At 41.7% G+C, this 18,868-nt stretch overlaps 1 protein-coding gene across 1 annotated transcript in view; it reads left to right on the top strand.

The window, feature by feature from the left end:
* Window positions 1-18,868, top strand: part of MKLN1 (muskelin 1, intracellular mediator containing kelch motifs) — a gene marked incomplete at its 5' end in the record, with an annotated part of 86,481 nt that overhangs the window by 53,211 nt on the left and 14,402 nt on the right. The window contains 6 exons of the mRNA XM_009876695.1: window positions 684-896; window positions 2,863-3,084; window positions 5,596-5,725; window positions 14,328-14,475; window positions 15,553-15,667; window positions 18,433-18,572. Of these exons, the coding sequence (XP_009874997.1) occupies window positions 684-896; window positions 2,863-3,084; window positions 5,596-5,725; window positions 14,328-14,475; window positions 15,553-15,667; window positions 18,433-18,572 (968 nt within the window). The remainder of the gene's footprint in view (window positions 1-683; window positions 897-2,862; window positions 3,085-5,595; window positions 5,726-14,327; window positions 14,476-15,552; window positions 15,668-18,432; window positions 18,573-18,868) is intronic.

The raw sequence follows: 18,868 nt of genomic DNA, 5'->3' as shown, positions 1-18,868 counted from the left end.
TGGATAAACACGTGATAATCTGACCTGAGCCCTCTGATTTTTCTCTTTTAAGATCCCAACAGTGTTGCTTACCGTGGGAAACTTTCTTGAATTTGGAGGCTGGAATGGCCGTATCTGTTTGCGAAGGACAGGGAGCGCCTTTGTTACCTTCAGAGCCCATTCTGGGATGTGACTGCTTGGGGGAGTGTCTGGTTATGATCTGTTAGAAAACAGCCTATTAATAAAACAGAGGCTCTTGTAATAGAGCCCTTCTTAATCTGCTTCCTATGTAGTTATTTATAGGCTGTAACATCTTAATTTGCCTCTCATGTTCATCAGCTCTGTTATTTTAAAAGATCAAGTAGCTTTCACACGCCTCGGAGAATTACTTCTAGAAGAAAGTGTTTTCTAAGGAATTTTACAAAGAGACTTGAGGTATTAAGTTTGTTGTAAAAAAAAAAAATTAAATGTGTTGAGGTTTTTGCTGATGTCTTTCTAAAGGACGAAGAAGTTCCAGAATGCTCTTTTACATATATACTATATATTAGTCCTGTACTTATCTGATTACAAGCAGATTTTCTTGAATTCTCAAGAGATTTCCAGTTTCCAGTAGTATTTATTTGCCCATAGTGAGTGTGCAGAGGCCTGCCAGGAGCACTATTAAATACATTCTTCTCTTCGTTTCTGCACTCCTTTCCTTTCAGAGTGGTCCTAGTGCCAGATCTTGTCACAAGATGTGCATCGACATCCAGCGAAGGCAGATCTACACGCTGGGGCGTTACCTGGATTCCTCCGTGAGGAACAGCAAATCTCTGAAAAGTGACTTCTATCGCTACGACATCGACACGAACACGTGGATGTTACTAAGTGAAGACACTGCGGCCGATGGAGGTCCCAAGCTGGTGTTTGATCATCAGGTCAGCTCTGCTGATAGTACAAGTTCTCGGTGTTTCCTAAGTGATTTTAACCGTAGCCTCCTGCAATTTCACAAGTGCAATTTCACAAGTAGCGGAGACGAGGAAGGCTCTGCTCTGCACTCGATGAAATTCTAACAGAGTCATCATCTAGCGCCGCTGACTGTCGGTATTCTCATCAAATCGAGTCAGAAGAATCATTAAAAAACCCCCAACCTCTGCAGAAGGATTCATTTTATTAAGATACATTTTACAAAGCTCAAAGCACAGTTCATCTGGTTTTAATCGGTCTCGATGAGCTGGGTTTGCAGATCTGCCTACTCAGAGGGCATTGGGGAACAACTTGCAAAGCTGCATGTGGTACCTTCGGAAGAACACTGTAAGGAAGCTGCTGAAATGAGGCCAACAGGGTCAGGATTCTTTCAAAATTGGTTATCTTTTTTAATTTGTAGAGTGTACTTGCTTTGTAGAGGTTGAAACACCTTAGAGGAGCAGCTGCTAATCTTGTAAAAAGCCATACCCATCGATGTGGTCAAGCTGAATACTTGTTTGACTTACGTTACGTGTTTAATGGCTTTTGGGAACTTGAAAAAAAATCATTTTGTTCTTAACTGATTTCTGTAAAACATGCCCAAAAGCCAGCATGTCAGTGCTTCTTTTTAAAGCAGCCCAAGGTCTGCTTTTATTGGTACTAGCTGTTTTGTAACCAAAGCTGTTGTTTGCCAGCACAATATGCGTTTCTGCTGACACCGAAAATTCAAGATACATGTTGTCTGCAGAACAAAAGCCGATCAGTCTTTCTGTTCTATTAATACCAAGTACCGGTCTCCCAGGTGTTGGGGAAAAGGCAAAAGTAAATTGTCAGCTGGCAAGGCTACTCTGGGTACCTTGTTTGCCTGCTTCTGAAGTTGTTTCTTTTCCCCCTGCTGTCTCTTAGGAAAGAATGTCCTCCCTGAATTCTTTATCAATCCGCAGCTGCTCGCCTTCTCTCCCTCAGTACCTCCTGCAATAGTGTTTTTTGTTTAACCTTTACGGAAATGTGCTGCACTAGAAGTGTTTTCTGTAGACTTTGTAGCTTGTCTTATCTCACTATAATCTTGTCTGGTTCCACCCTCCTCCCGGGGTTTTGTAACTCTCTGCGTCGTACCGGGTCTGAAATCATCCCTTGGAGTCAAGGGATTTTGATTTCTTCTGCAGCTCATCTCCTGTGCGCCATAACCTGGGTTCAAATTTTGGAGATAAATGTATTTCTGCTGCACTCTCATCAAAAATTCTTGGCCAGGATATGCCCCTATTTTATGTTGAAATATTAAGAGGTAACGGTAAATGTGTACTTGGGATGGAATCCGAGTTTCAAATCACAGGCTCATTTTTGGATTGATTGAGTGGTGGTTGGTAGATGAGCAGCGCCAAGAAAAGCTGGACCAGATGATCCTTGAGATCCCTTCCCTGATACTCCACGATTCTGCGATTTTAGTTTCTTCCCTTGCTTGAGCCATTGTTGAAGATGATAATCTGTTAACTTTCTGGCAGAATTGGCTACAGATCCTGGTGAAAGACTCTTAAAATGTTGTCCCCTGAAGTCAGAAGCTAAAGGCGAGGTTTTTTAGATTGATGAATGGAACATTTAATCTTTAGATTTTTTGCTTTCTCCCTGAAATAGCAGCTAGAGACAAGGGGTTTTAGGTGATGAAGGTTACATGTAGTATTTTGATTTTTTTGTGTGGGTTTTTTTCATATTAAATAGTAAGTTAAAATTCGACTTAGATTTTTAAATTAATTTTCTGAGAGTAATACCTGTGAAGTGCAAAGACACGTGTTCTTTTCTGTTTATTGGCAGTTCAGGAGATGTGCAGAGTGCTGTCTAATTTAATAGTTATCACTTACAGAGGAGGGATGTTTAATTTTAAGTCTTAGAGTGTTGCAGTCTCACTGTACTGGCTTAAAACTACTTCTCTCGCTCTTCCAGATGTGTATGGATTCTGAAAAACACATGATCTATACCTTTGGAGGCCGAATTCTGACCTGCAACGGCAGCGTGGATGACAGCAGAGCCAGCGAGCCGCAGTTCAGTGGGTTGTTTGCTTTTGACTGCCAGTGTCAGACGTGGAAACTTTTGCGAGAGGATTCCTGTAATGCTGGACCTGAGGATATCCAGTCCCGAATAGGACACTGTATGTTGTTCCATTCTGTAAGTATCCACGTCAGACTTTGATTTATGTTGCCTGGCTTTAAGGAGAACATCTGGGTTTGATTTTTTTTTCTTGCAAGCTTGGAGCTATTTAACCTCCCGAGCAGTGCGTTGTCTCACTTGATATCATGTTTGCTGACGTTCTGGTGCTTCTTTGGAAAGTGCAAGAGGTATTAATTCAAATCTTGGAGCTTTCATGACTTCAGCTGAGTAAAATTTCAAGTAAAAAGCAAAGTGAATTTTAAATGGTTGGTTTGAATTGAATAATGATAAATAGACCCAAAGGCTAAGGTTCAATTTGATCTAAAGAGTTCTTCTTCTTAAAGTTGGTAGAGCACTTTAGAAGGTTCTGGTCTAGTAGATACCCTGTGTAGTTACTGGCATGGTAAACCTGACCAGTGCAGGGGCTTACTGGGTGCCTTTGGAGATGTACAGACCTCACAGAACCACAGAATCTCTTTGGTTGGAAGAGACCTTCAAGATCATCAAGTCCAACCATTAACCCAGCGCTGCCAGGCCGCCACTAACCCCGTGTCCCTGAGCACAAGGTCAACATGTTGTTCAAATCCCTCCAGGGATGGTGATTCCACCACTGCTCTGGGCAGCCTGTTCTAACGCTCAGGAACTCTTTCAGTGAAGAACTGCTTCCTAATATTGAGCCTAAACCGCCTCTGAGGTTTGTGCTGAGCACTCAGCCTCCGCTTGTTGTCTTGAGCAGCTGCCAACAGCTGGGAGCAGGTGATGCGATGGGCACCTCATCCAGAGCCTGACGGAAGCGCAGAGGGATAGAGGAGCGGGACATGCACAGTATTTTATTCAGTACTGGGCATTAAAAAACCCACCTTCCGTTGCCTTTCCGGTTATGCTCATCACCCACAGGTTCAGAGCTTGGGACCGGCAGGGTAGGACTATTAAAGGGGGAATGGTTAGTGTCATCCGTGCTCCGGACTAACTTTCCATGGCAGTGATTTTGGTGGAACAGCGCAGTACAGAGGGCATTAGCATCACACAGCAAGACTTGAGTGGGGAGATGGGGTGCCGTGGCGGTTCTGCGCTGAATTTACGTGGCAGCTTCTTAGTGGTCGTAAGCGGAGTTTGTAGGATTTTGCTGACATCAAACTCGGACTTGGAGGTGGCAAGGAAATGAATTTAAATCAATATTGGGGCATTCAAGTGTGTACTGATGGCACCGATTCATAACTGACCAGTTTGAGCAATTTGCCGAGTTCATTTCTCTTTGCCTTTCAAATCATAGAATGATTTGGGTTGGAAGGGACCTTAAAGACCATTTAGTTCCACCCCCCTGCCATGGGCAGGGCCACCTCCCACCAGACCAGGTTGCTCCAAGCCCCATCCGACCTGGCCTTGAACCCTTCCAGGGATGGGGCTTCCACAACGTCTGTGGGCAACCTGTGCCAGGGTCTTGCCAATCTCACAGAAAAGAATTTCTTAGTAATATCTGAATTTTTATAGTGAATACGGTGCTTTCGGAGATTTTGCTTTTTTTTGTTGCTGTTCTGAATGACTCTCTCAAATCCGGTGAAAAACATATTGCCACACACAATTCTGACCAGCTACCTGAGGATTTTTGAAGTGTGTTTCCTTGGTAAATGTGAGAATATGGGTTTCTCTAAGTGCGGGTCATAGCAGTTTATGTCCTTTGCTGTTTTCTCAACCATTTAAAAGAAAAATAATCTGCCTTTTGCCGACTTTCCACTTGGCAAACTTGAAAGAAGTAATAAACCTGTTATTCTTGGCTTACTGCTTGCCATTTGCCTGTTCTGAGTTTAGTAATATGCTGGTACCTGATGACTTCACTTACAGTCTGTCTTTTGTTCCTGTTGTGTGGGTTGACTTTTTTATTATTTTTTTTAAATTTTATTTTCTGTTGTTGCTTGTTTTGTTGTTGTTTTGTTTTGTTGGTGTTTTTTTAACAGTGAAAATTACAATCTAATGAGTTTTAGGCATAGAAATCGTTAATTATTTAATACTAAACTTGAAAAATGAATTGCTGTTTTAATGTTGTGAAGCCTAATCAGGCAGGGCTAAAATAAATACTTACGTAAATCTGCCTGGTCATTCTGAAGCTGAAACTCTGTTGGATCCACGTTTGCAGTCTTGTATAGATCCCCAAAAATAGGTATTTAAAACTGCATTTGCAAGAGGCTTTTTGGGGTGGAGAAGTTGTGAGCCCTTAATGATTTAATTCTTTAAATGGAGAAATCGTAAATTCAGGAATCAAGGTAATCAACAATTCTTAAGTTTTTATTGAGTTCAAGAGTAACAATACGCTGTTGTGCCTAATTGTTCCCTGGGAATTTTTGTGAAGACTGGGAAAGAGACTTAACAAGTTAAGACTGATGGACCTGTAAAGGCGTAGTTAAGGCATGGCTTTAAATTTACAAGAAACATGAGTTACTCTTGGATTGATTAACATTTCTGCCAGTAGTCACCGTTGGTCCCCGTACTTCCTTGAGCTTTCTAAGGACATCATTTTCTTTTCCATTCTAGAAAAACCGCTGCTTGTATGTATTTGGTGGCCAGAGATCGAAGACGTATTTGAATGACTTCTTCAGTTACGACGTGGACAGTGATCATGTGGATATCATATCGGATGGCACCAAGAAAGATTCAGGGATGGGTGAGAATATAACGATGTATTAATTTCTTCCCATTGATACAAATGAGAAATACATTGCGAAGCAGGTGAAGGGGCAGCTGCAGTGCCCTGTGGTATCAGGGGCAAGTAAACTCCACAGGATGTAGGTTAAACTTATGCCAGATCCTTCATCCTGCTTGTCACTTGACACTCACCATCTTCGGCACAATACAAATAATTGATGCGTGAAACCACATAGCACCTTAAAAGAAAAAAAACAAAAACACCAAAACCAGCAAAACACAAACTGAAAGTGCCACCTTTGAAACTCTAGCAAAGAAAAAAAAAATAAAGAGGGTGAAAAAGCGTTGTTTAAACCAGGAAAGGAGAAAGCAGGTTGTTTTTACTAGTTTTCACCAAGGGAAAGATGCTGTAATATAGAAATAGTCTGCTTGATTTGAGATGCAGAAGGGCAGGGTAGGATGCTCAGAGATGGAGAATTGAAGTACAGTGGCAGAGGTTATTTTGCCTGGCAGGAGCTGACTAGAAAGATGAAACCTGTTGTCCTGTTATGCTTGTCCTAAATTATCAAGGAGGGGCAAAAAAAAAAAAAAAAGAGCAGGAGGAAGGAGCAAGGTTTCAGTCCTGTTTGCTTGTAACCACTGGAGCTGTATGTACTGGGCATAGTTCTGTGTACCAGAAACCTTCAAAAACACCTCAAAGGCATAGTAACATAATCATAATGAACTGATTTTATACCTTTTCTCCTCAAGTGACGTAGAGAAGAACATTCTTTTTTGCCAAAAAGGATTTCTGCATGTTCAGGCACATTGTTTTCCCATTGCAAATATCCCCATTTTCAGCATACAGCTCAGCACTGAAATTTGTGTTGCGCTGCATGCCGCTCTAGGACAGCAGTTATGAATATTTCTCACATTACGTATATTTAGTCCCGATCTTGTTTTCTCTTATTCCAGTTATCAAAATCCCAAGAAGCTAATTTGCCTTGCGTGTAGGCTGCTCTCCTTGCTTTGATCAGGCTTAATTTTTAGCAAGTAATTTTGCTGAAGTTTTGCAGTGAATTATTGATGGTTATGTGTTACTGTTTGCTCATTAATTTAGTTATGCCAGTGAGGGAGAAGAGTACCCAAGCTCTTATTCTCTGGAGTCATTTATTTACTTGAGTGCTTCCAAGAAAGAGCCAGTTTGTATTGTTGACAGTCTCCTTTACTGAGGTGCCTGCGTGTTGCCTGATGCTGCTCTACACACACCCACGCACTGTTTGTTGTCCTCAGAGCTTTTAAAGAATTGATTTTTATTTTTTTTATTTTTTTTTCTCCAGCAACTTGCTAGCATTCTGCCATTTTGTCTTTCTGAAACTACATTTCTTTGTGGCCAGGAGCTTTAAAATGTGCAGCTTCAAGCTGACACCTCTGTCTGCTTCAGATTTAAACATCCCGAGCTCGTCTTAGGGCTGGAGAAGACACCAAGCTCTGCTGCTGAGCAAGTACATGAACTTGCACGGTTTGGTTAAGCAAATGAGACTCTAATATTTCGTCCTCCTCCCCATTCCCACAGGCCCCGAAGTGGTGAATAGTAGACTTTGTAAGAAAATGACTCACTGGAAATAATTCACGAGTAAATTTTCAGGTTACTGTTCTCCTGTGTGTAGAAAGCAAACAGATTTGAACCTTTTCCCTAGCTTGTGAAAGAAAATGCTGGGTTTATTTGCATTTTAACAAGAAGAGAACAAAATGCTTGTTACGTGCAGACAGCAAATGTTGACAGCGCTGTTTTCACCCAAAAAAGCGAGTCTTTATTGTGCTCTTGTTAGGTAGTGATACACCATTTTGATGCGTATGAACAAAGCGATTCCCTGACTGGTTGCTGTGAAGTTTTTAAGCTGCTCGGTGTGATGAGTCAAGTCGAGGATGCCTGACCTAAATGTTCCTATAAAGTCCCATGATTACATTTTGTTCCTGGCTCGCATGTGGCATTTCGGTTCTATTCTTAGTTGAGCTATTTTGATTTTTACCCTTTCTAAAAGAACTTAATTATGCGTTTGTTTAAAATTCCTGTTAGTGAGAAGACTTTAAAACAAGTAGTAAAGCGGATAGTTAAGGATTATCAGTAATACGGAGTTGTTGCAGTGCTAGAAAACTATGGGAAAGATATCTTGGGTTTGCTGCTCTCATCTTTCGAATGATATTTATGCTGTTTTGTGTTTCTATGTTCTTAGTTGTGTCTTCGTTGATCCTGCAACCAGTTTTTTGTATAGGCAAAGTGTTTGAGAATATTGGGTGATAAGTATCACTAGAATTTTCATAATTTGGAGTAAAGGACAATTTTAGTGAGTTTAGGTGTGCTTTTTCCGTTCCTGGGAAGAAGTTGAAACGTGATCAAGGTATAATTTCTAAAAGATGACTTTGCACACAGCTCTGCCTACGAAAAATAATCTCCTGATTCGATCTGCTCTTAAATGTGGGTGAGTCTTGCCACTCTTTGTGCCTGGCAAATGCTGTTTGCTGATGATCATGGGGGCTTTCTGCAGCTCATTGCACCAGAAAACAAAAAAAAAAAAGTATTTTCTCTTTCCTGTCAAAGGAGGGTGCCGCGGCAAAGTGAGGCCGTTAGGGATGGTTATCTTTCAGCTGCACTGTTTGGAGCATGAAATTTGTTAGTTCAGCTAGAGGACAGGCAAAATGGGACTGAGGAAAGGAGGATGCAGCCGTGGTAATTAGGGGGATGTGAAGAAAGGCATCAGTGGTACAGACTGGGGTACAACTGAGTAAAGCCTGTGCTTGGAGGAGAGGCAGAAACGTGCACGTTGAGGGATGTACCCTTCTGAGAGCAGTTGTGTCCTTGCAATTACTTAAAATACCCCAAACAACAACCAGCACACACACACGCCACCACCAGAAACCCCAAACCTAGCATGCAGGGGGATCGCTGGAGCGTACACGTGGTGGGGAGATGCCGCCAGGATCAGATGCCTTCCAAAGGCCGTACTGACAGCTCGGCTGACTTGCTTCGCACGCAATCCGTGACTGATCACGGGCAGTCAGTTCAGGGCTGCGGGAGCTGATGGGAACACTTGTGGTCAAGGTTCCTGTGATAATCCTTTTTGGCCCTGACTCAGGTGGTGTGTCAGAGCCCTTGGGCAGAGGGAGAATTTCCTTCTGCAAGAGATCTCTTGGCATCGTGTAATGTAAAGTCAAAGGAGAACAAGCCCTAAACGATTCTGTGGCTTCTTTTAATGGCAAAATGGTTCTTGTGGGCAAACTGCAAATACTGTTTGAGCTACGGGTGAAGATCTTGCGTCTCTTGCTGGGGCAGGTGCTCGTTCCAGATGTGGAGCTGCACACATGGCACACGAGAGGTTCCTGGGTAAGGACCACGGACAGGGGCGACACAGCCCAGCCCGGGAAACCCTCCTGTGAAACAAGACCAAGTCAGAAAACCGTTAATTCAAATACAGAGCACAGCTGGCTCAGCATGACCCAGATCCACCTCACACATGCAGTCTGAACATCCCGTTTTGGTCGTCTCTTTGTCACACCCGACATGTTTTGCCCCTGTTCAGTCTAAGGTCTGCCTTGCCAGTGGACACCGTATCTCTTGCCGTGGCAGCACTTTGTTTTGTGAGAGGCCTTCTGTGCTCCTCAACTTGTGAGATGCTTCTTTGAACCCATCTCAGTCCTTCCCTCTGCCTGCGAAGGTGAGGAGGAGAGCGGGCAGTCACCAAATCCTAAGGACGCTTCACAGAGGCGACGTAGCAGCAGAATTCCGTTCAGATCTAGTGACCCGTTTTTTTTTCTCCAAAAAAATCTCGTGTTGCCTGGGGAAGAGGACTGAGGTTTGGACGTCGGGTTGTCGTGTTTTTGACATGATGAGCAAACTGTTCAAATGGTCTCCTTAGCTGCTCCTTGGCTGACTGCCAAGCGCAGTTTCATCATGAAAAATCCAAGAGGATAATCATTGTCTTGCTGTGTCAACAGCTGGCCTCTGTGCTATCTCTAGCAGTCATCAAGGTTTGCTCCATTGAAGTCCAGGGGAGGTCCTGCTTCAGTTTTATATGGATTACAAGTAGTGGCATGGAGTAATTTGCTGACCTGCTGCTTTTAAAAAAGAAATTTAATCTATCAGGGAGGTGCCAGGATGTGGCAAACACCAATATCTATGTGGTGTAGCTTCCTCGATTTTTTTTTTTTTAAATCATGAGGCATCACAAGGAAGGAGGATACTGGTGAGTCATTTGTAGCAGGATTAGCAGTAACGTGTTCTCAGGGTTTCATAACTTAGGTGGCACTAAAAGGCTGTCAATGAACTTGCTTCCCTTAATTATCCTTCATGAATCCTCAGCAGTGATCTGTAAACTACAAGTTTTATATCATTGTTTTGCCGAGGCTGTTTCAAAGCATATTTAAAAACATGCTATAGTATCCCCTCATATGCGAAAGACGAGATATAATTCCCAAACGTCTGTCTCGTACCGAGAATCACATCTGTGAACTCAGATTTTACTGCTTTGCAAAGTCTGCCTCTGCGTAAAATCTCTCTTTTTTTGCTTAGATGCTGGCAACAGCCAACTTTGAGCTTGAAACAACTCTGTTTGCATATACATACCAAAAAATATTCAGCTTGCTGAAATGATCACTGTGATCAAATAAATGCTTGTAAGTAGGGACTGCAGTACTGGGAATGTACCTGTTTGGTTATTAGCATCGCTTTTCCCAAGTGTTACATTTAAATGGAAGTTATATCGTACAGGATTACGCAGCATCTTAGCGACGCTTTCTCAGAAGTTACTACTTGTTTATGTAACTCGCTGCTAACTTGAGGCCTGCGTGGCTGAATATTGTTTTCAGATATTGCAGCCACGAGCTTTTCATTTTTGTCGTATAAAAATAAAAGGAAAACGTTAAGTTTGGAGAGAGGACTCGGACTTCTTTTCGAATAGTTACTGCCCTTCTGCTCGGGGCTTGGTTAATGAGATTACATGGAAGAAAAAAACACCAAATGCAATGGCACAAGAAAAGCATTCACCATCTACTAGACTTTTTGGGGTTGTATTTGTTTAGTAATTTCTTTCTTACATGTTTTCCTCTTCTGTCAGTGATGTATTGTCATAGGAGCCAAGTTCATATCGCGCGGCACCGGGCCAGTGCCGCGTTCAAAACAACCGGGGCCAAGTCCTCAGTGGCTGCTTTGTCCTTGGAGCTCTCTGCCCACAGCCGACCTGAGCGATAGCCCGGCCTGAGCGACTCTCTTCAGAGTGTGCGATCTGTGGAGCTTTGCTCCAACGCTGGTTGACATCTTTCTGCATTTATGCAAAGAAGCAGAAGAGCGAGCGAACTTCCGTCGCGCCGTCCTTACCACGTTGTGCACCCCTTGGCTCTGGTACCCTGCACCCATGAATTCTTGCAGCGCACTGGCGTGAGCGCTGTGTCTTATTCTCACCCCTTCTTAAATGTTTATGACTTTTTTTTCACTGAGTCTTTAAACTACAAACAGAAAAATAAGTCTTAAGCAGGTGGCTGCTCTGCAGGTTCAGTTCTGTCTTCCGTGCAGAATTTAATTTCCTCCCCAACGTCCAGTTTGTTATCACAAAGAGTTTTCACGAGCGTCCAGCCCATGTCCCGCTCCCGATAGATGGGCTGCAATCGCTTGAGCTACATCCAGCGTTTGACGATGAACCTCTCTTACCCCCTAGTGGAAATGTTCGTCAGTCCCAGGGATTTTGTGTAGCCCTTTTGCTCTGCAACAACTAGACTTCCTCAGTAAATGGCCTTTTTTTTTTTCAACAGTTGTTGTGATTTTTTTTTTTTTTAACAGTTCTGTTATGTTCAAAGCAGTACAGCATTTCCCTCTTACTGCGTAGTATCTCTTTTATTTTTATTTATTTTCAGGGACTTGTTTACCAGATTTGTGTTGTCTTATTTTTGTTTTATTCATTTTACTTAATTCATGTTACATCTAACTTTCTGGCTCGGTATTCCTCTGCAAAAGACTAGATGTCAGCTTTGTCTAGCCTAAGGCGCTGCTTAAATATGGTTTCTACCCAGTTGCTTAGATAGGTCAAAGAGTTTATGTAAGTTGCTCCTCATCTTAGACCTTTAGTAAATGTAGGGATATAAGTAGTTTTCGATAGATTATTTTTTTAGACATCTACATTTCAGACAATCTCGTGAAGACGTTGATTTGCAACTGAGAGAAGCCTGAAATTGCTTGACTTGAATTTGGTTTTGATTGCAATTGCTGCAGATAAATCTTATTATCAGGAGTTAAAAAAAAAAAAAAAGGCAGAGGCGCTGAACATTGGCAGCTTCTCCCTCCTTCGCTATTTAAGTAATAATTTTAGCTTCAGGAAATCGAGCATAAACTAGATACAAAATTCATTTATTTAACAACATTTCAGGAGGAGGGATGAGATTTCCGTAGACGAGTTTCATGCGCTTTCTCTATCAGTGTTAATATAGCAACTATATTCCTCATGATTATAATAATTTTCATTTCAATGAGCCTGAGGTGTTAATGCTCTGAAGATTTGCATGCTTTTTTTTTCTAAAAACCCAGCATGGTCTCAAATGTTCAAAGCAGCAGATAGGGTTGCAAAGACATTTTCCATGTACATTAGCATTGCTGATCAAATTTAGATGACTTTCCTGCCAGAAATACCTCAAATGTGCCTTGAATTGAATCCTTTTGGGTCAACAATTTCATCTCTGGCTAAGCAAGCAAACACATGACATGATACTTTTCAAAAATTAACAATATTTAGTCTATAATTGTCTTTTTGTTCTCAGTTTCCTTATTGGGTGACTTTCACAGTGCTCATTAGTCTTATTTAAAAACTTCCTTGTGGTTTGAAGCTCAAAGAAGGTCTGTAGTTGTTGCTGTGCCAGCATTGTTCCCTGGTTTTTGTTTTTGTGGTTTTTTTCTCCTCTCTGCCACCCATTTGCTTAAAAACTGCGTTAATTTTCCTTTGAAACTTCATGGCAAAAGTGGAGGTCAGAACAGGCGAGCTGGTGCTTGTGAGGGCTCCAAAGGCTCTGCCTCCGACTTCTCCGTAAAACCGTAAGCAAAGATCTTAAATTTTCTGAATTACTTGGATTTATTTCACTTCCGACTTAAGTTTGCGTGAGAATTGTCTTGCTTATTTATTTATTCATTAAAAAAATCCCAACATTTGAGTGTTTCGGCAGCTTTGCCAAACATTTTGGTAGGGGCTTATACTGTAGAAGACCAAATGCTGCTCAGAATGATTATTTTTTTAATTGACATTTGTGACTTTCCTGGCTCACCGAGTGAGAAAAGCGAAGTACGAGACCGAAGCGTGTTGCAGAACGGGCTTGCAAAATGCCGATTTGTGACTTTCTAAATGGCGATCTTAAATAGTTGATTAGCGTAGGGCTCGTTTTCTAGGCCGTGTGTGCGGTTTGCAGTTAATTGCAGGGAAGAATTTGCAAAATACAAGAGTTTCTGGGAATTTTTCATGCCAAAATCTTGATCGAAGGCCAGGAACCTTTACCAGCTTTTGTAAACTGACCCAGAAAGAGAAATGAGACAAACAGGATCTGTAAACAACGATCACGTGCCCCTCACAAATACATTTTGGAAGGATGGTTGCCCGGGGAAACAGGAAATGGGGAATTATACAACAAACAAAAAGGGCTGCCAAACAAATTTGCTGAGCTTTTTTTTCAGGGAATTATGATGAAGACTGCTGGAATCCTCAATATTTCACCATATTTCGGAATCTGAAGGTGGAACAGAAGAATAGCTCCGTGATTTTACCACAACTATTTAGAAAATACAAAAAGCTTCCTCGATATCTTTGTCCTAAAGGAAGCAGTGCAAGTTTGTGAGCTGTTTAATCTTGACTTCGTTGGGATTTACTCTTTTTTTTTTTTTGTTTCCCAGCTTTTGCAATTAAACTTTGTGGAATCAGTGCTTCCTTTTACAAATGTGATAATAACAGAATTGCTCCAATCATATTCACGAGGATCATCTAGCTCGATCTTGAGGCTGTTTAATCGACGTTTCTAAGCTGATAGTCTCCCAGATAGTTCTGTCTGTAGTTCTCCCCAGGAAACAGCAGCTCTTAGGATGCTTTTTGTGCTTCCGTGAGTCGCAAATCGGAAGGGAAGAAGAGATTTTTGCATTGGACCAGTCCTTAGCAGAGAAGTCAGCCTTTGGGTGATGTTTCTTCCTCTCGTCCTCCCTCTTACCTGACTTTGCAAGAAGCAAATTATTCACTTGATGACTTGTGCACGCCTCCTATTTTGAGATGTACCATTTCAGTTTTAAGTGGTGGTAAATAACAAGATTGCTGGGGAGGAGAGGTCATAGAAAATACCAGCTTGGGATCACTCAGCCCGTTGGGTTTGTTTTTATGTGAAAGTTGCAGAGGTGAAAGTAATTAAAAAGAAGAAAATAGATAATCTCGAGGTAGTGAGGTTAAATTTAAGATGCTCTTTATCCCAGAATATTGAAGATATATTTATGTGAAATCTCATGCTTGTGCCGTAAATATTAGTAATTCTGCTGAATTGCAAGGGGAGGGAAATGCATTTGTCTGATCCCTTCCTGTATTTTCTGTCGTTTTGAGTGTGTAACTTTTTTTTTTATTTTATTTTGTCAGTTCCAATGACAGGTTTCACTCAAAGAGCTACCATAGATCCAGAACTGAATGAAATCCATGTCTTGTCAGGGCTCAGTAAAGACAAGGAGAAGCGGGAAGAGAATGTCAGGAATTCTTTCTGGATTTACGACATTGTGAGGAACAGCTGGTAAGTCGGTGAAGGGGGTACTTGTTCTAACATCCAGCCTGACTTTTCTTGAGATAAGCAATCCTACACAATCTTGTCGCCCAGGTAACTCTATAACTTAAAATCACGGAACGGTAATGTTGAAGTCAACCGAGTTCTCTTGAGGGCCCCTCTTTTTCCTGTAGTCTTTAGGGACACCGTGGCAATAAGCCAAACGAGGGAGAGAAATCATGTGAACTTCTTTACTGGAGGCAGGTGGAGGGGATGAGGGGAAGCTGTTTTTAAGAAGCTTTTCCGGTAGGAAATAGTCAAGGCCAGGATTCGTCGTCGGTGCCGCAGATATAGTCAGATGTAAGTTGTTAATTGCAGCGTGCATGGTACTAGTTATTAGAAAATAGGGAAACTGGTGTATGAATGGTGAGGGAGAAGTCTTCGTGCTTGATCTTTCAACTCTTTCCAGGCTGCATGCAGTGCTGTGTCAGGTAGCTGCTAGATGCAGCATTCTGAGAAAACATCTCCTCATCTGTTGACTGTATTGTATTTGGTCACTGCTTGCCACTGTCCCTTTCCGGAGCTGGAAGTGCTTTTTGTGAGGGTCGCTGCTAATGTGGGGCCAATTACTTGGAAAGATGTGAATGCTGTGTTTGAAAAACGGCTTTTCACTTATAACCAAAGTCTGCTTTGAAATCAGTGACTGAAGTAGCTTTGCTGTAATCTGTGGCCTTAGAGCTGTGCTGTGTCCAAGATGCTGTTCTCCACAATGAAAAATGCTTCATGCTGACAATTCTGCTAGCAAATAATGCAACATCTAAAGATACCTCCAAAGCTCACAACATAAAACTTTCTAGAATTTTTTCCTGTTTGGCTTGTGGTTGAGGCAAGATGTGTTCAGCCAAGATGACCTTCGATTATTGGGTGGGTTTCTTTGTAGAGCTAAGAATGGGGATGGGATAATAGACGACATATAGAGAAGTAAGAAAACTTTTTTCGTTGTTATATACCAAGCAGCTTAAAAATGACCTAATTTGTACCTTATAGCCCTTCAGTAACTTTTTCTGCTTCCTACTACTAATCATTGCCTCCTGCCTCGTTTTTCAGGTCTTGTGTCTATAAGAATGACCAAGCAGCTAAAGAGAATCCAGGTAAAAGCCTTCAGGAAGAGGAGCCCTGCCCGAGGTTTGCCCATCAGCTGGTGTACGATGAGTTGCACAAGGTATGAAGGTCCAGATACATAGACAGTGATTTTTTTATTTTTCTTTTTTAGTCTTATTTTTCTTAAGGTGTAACTGCTTCTTCAAAGATGATAGAATGAATGTAACTTTTTGTATAGAGTTAGCGTGGTGGGTAACTTTCATTTAAGTTAGCAGCTTTGGAAATAAGGTACTAAGTGGCTTTTATGTCGATGTGGAGTAGATAGGATAGGTCCTAGATGAAAGCAAAATGCAGGCAATGGTGTCATGGTTTAACCCCAACCAGCAACTAAGCACCACGTAGCCGCTTACTTACTTCTCCCTCCTCCCAGTGGGGTGGGAAGGAGAATTAGAAAAAAGTAAACCCCATGGGTTGGAATGAGAACGGTTTAATAACTAAAATTAAATAAAATATAGTAATAACAACAATAATGTAATATATTAATAGTTGTAATGAAAATGTAAGGAGTTAGAAACCTAAGGAAAGACAATCAAGGCACAGAGCAGTTACTCACCACCCACCGACCAATGTCCGAGCAGCGATCTGCCCCTCGCGGCCAGCTGCCCCCAGTTTCTGTACTGGGCGTGGCGTTCTGGGCTGTGGAAGATCCCTTTGGCTAGTTGGGTCAGCTCCCCTGGCCGTGCTCCCTCCCAGCTTCTTGTGCTCCTGCTCGCTGGCAGTGCACAGGAAACCGAAAAATCCTTAACTGGGGATAACTGATGCTTAGCAACAGCTAAAACACCAGTATGTTACTGGCACTATTCTTGCACTAACCCAAAACACAGCACCTTACCAGCCACTGGGAAGCAAATTAACTCTTTGCCAGCTGAAACCGGGACAAACGGGATGTACTAAACCTCTACAGAGTTGTCAAGCAGCTCCTCGCTGTTCTTGAGAGCGCTTGCTTGAAGCTTCGTACGTTATTCTCGGGGACTTAATCTCACAACCTGTTAGTGAGTGAACGGTCGCAAACGGCAGCAGCATATCTGGGCGACAGTGTTAAGAATCGCTGTTCAGAATCTGCTCTGACAGAGGTGCCTTACTTTGCCCTGCGTGTCAGGAGCAGCTGGCATTCTGTAGCACTGTCTGACTTAAATGGACACATTTGGGCTTAAATAGTCTTAAAATTGTTTGTAGTGTACGTGACTGCTCAGTAAACTTAAGGCTTTGGGCCTATTAACCAATAAAGCCCAAACCTGTGGATTAGATTACCATAATTTCATTAACCTGTGAGTTTAAATTACTCTGACACACTTACTTAACCTTTCGGAGATATTTTATGATTTAAATAGCTATTTTCTAGAATTTCTTTTTTCAGTTTGAAACAGTCTGACTTGAAAGAGACAAAGGTACTTTAGTCTTACCGGTCTGTGGGATGTTAATCCCATTTTGGGAAGCCGACTAGCCCACCAGTTTGGACATCAAGGTGGTTTTAAGGAGAAATAGGTGCAGCCTCTGCATGGAGAACCTGCGTTATTTGCTGTCCTCACAGACTTTAATGATAGACTGTAAATACTCCTCTGCCTTTAACATCTTACTTCTCAACGTAAGGTACTATGAGATTAAAAGTAGTATTTTATAAGTAATAGTGAAGTCATGGCAGTTGCCCAGCTTTATCTGAAGAGCTATTTGATGTGCTTGTTTTGAAGAGTCTTATTTTTAGAAAGCTCTGTTCAAATGACCTTTCTACACTCCTCTGATACAAATAAGGAGAGCCTACGCCAGTGGGGTGCAGAATACATTGTTTTGAGTGATTATTTTTAAAGCTGTGGAGCAAGGTAGCCAGTTGGACTTCTTGAACCTCAGTACTTGAAGACCCTTTGTGGCAGGTTTAATACCAACAGTTCAGAGTCTGAAATACCAAACCATGTGGAAAAAAAGAAACCCCAAAGTGGAGAAATAAACAGACCTTTTAACGCTTCCACTTTTGCTGAGACTCGCCTCTCTCTGCAAGTCTAGCCTTGCATTTCAAATGTCTTGTGTCGCAGAATGGCTGTCGGGCTGTTTCATCTGAGCTGCGCTGAACAAAGAAAATGGATTTTGTGAACAGATATCTTTAATATTTCTGTGATGGGCATCTCAGGATTGCTAGAACCTTCTTTAAAAGACAATCACAGCAATGGTTGTGACTTCTGGCTCTGGATAAAATTGGTGTTTCCTTCCTCAGTTCTTAACATCACAGTTTTGGTTTTTTGTTTTGTCCTTTATTCAGTTAGCCCGTTGCTTTGTGCCCGGGTAGTGTATTCAGGGACTTGCAGCTAAGCTGCAACCTTAGCCTCCTGCAGCCGTAGCTGCAAGTTAGCCTCTCTCATGACGATGAGAATTTGGAGTCCTTGAGGACAAGACTGGAGAAAAGGTCACTGCTCCCTCACTTTGAGTATTGTTTGCACCAAGTATTTTGAACAAGGCGCAACGAATTGGCTCAGATCTTTATTTTCTCCTCCTATCTTTCGTGCTTAAGGTTTTATCGTGCTTTTAGATTTTTCCTGAAGAAGTAGATCACGTGGCCTGTGGATGTTTGTTTATAAATATCTCAAGAATCTGCTAGAGGAAAGTTCTAACGGTGCAGCTTTTTTTATTATCTTAAAATGTAAGCAGTTTAAGAGAACTTTCTTCATCTCCTAGGGGACAAAGTAAGGCTAATAATAAGATGGAGCAGCTTGTCTAAAAGGTGTAGTTTTCTCCCTCCAGAATAAACCTCTCCAAAGCTGCTGACCTAGTAAATAGTCTTTTTTAATGGATATGCACAAACAACCAACTTTTTTTGTCTGTCTCTCATTTGCTTAGGTTCATTACTTATTTGGAGGGAATCCTGGTAAGTCCTGCTCTCCAAAGATGAGATTAGATGATTTCTGGTCTCTGAAGCTCTGTCGACCTTCAAAGGAGTACCTGCTGAGACACTGCAAATACCTCATAAGAAAGCACAGGTACAGAAACAAGAGGAGTTTTGCAGTTTTCTTTTCCAAACTTTTTTATTTTTTCCTTCTTTTAAAGTTGCTAAAACTTGAATATCTTGTGAACTGTTTTGGGACATGTCACTTCCTTGGTTATACAATCATCTACAGGTTTCTTAATTTTTTTTTTAAGTATTTTAATAATATTTTAATAATAAAAAACAGGGGGGCAGGGTTAAACTTCTTTCTTGTTTTACTATGTTATTCTAAAAGTAGAAAAATCTGGCTCTTGTGTGGGGAGTCGTGGGGAATTTTTAGACTCCCTTTTC

The sequence above is a fragment of the Apaloderma vittatum genome, unplaced genomic scaffold (assembly GCF_000703405.1).
Source record: "Apaloderma vittatum isolate BGI_N311 unplaced genomic scaffold, ASM70340v1 scaffold669, whole genome shotgun sequence".
Taxonomy (NCBI): Eukaryota; Metazoa; Chordata; class Aves; order Trogoniformes; family Trogonidae; genus Apaloderma; species Apaloderma vittatum.
The sequence above is the reverse complement of the archived record's forward strand: the minus strand, read 5'-3'. Positions and strand labels throughout refer to the sequence as shown.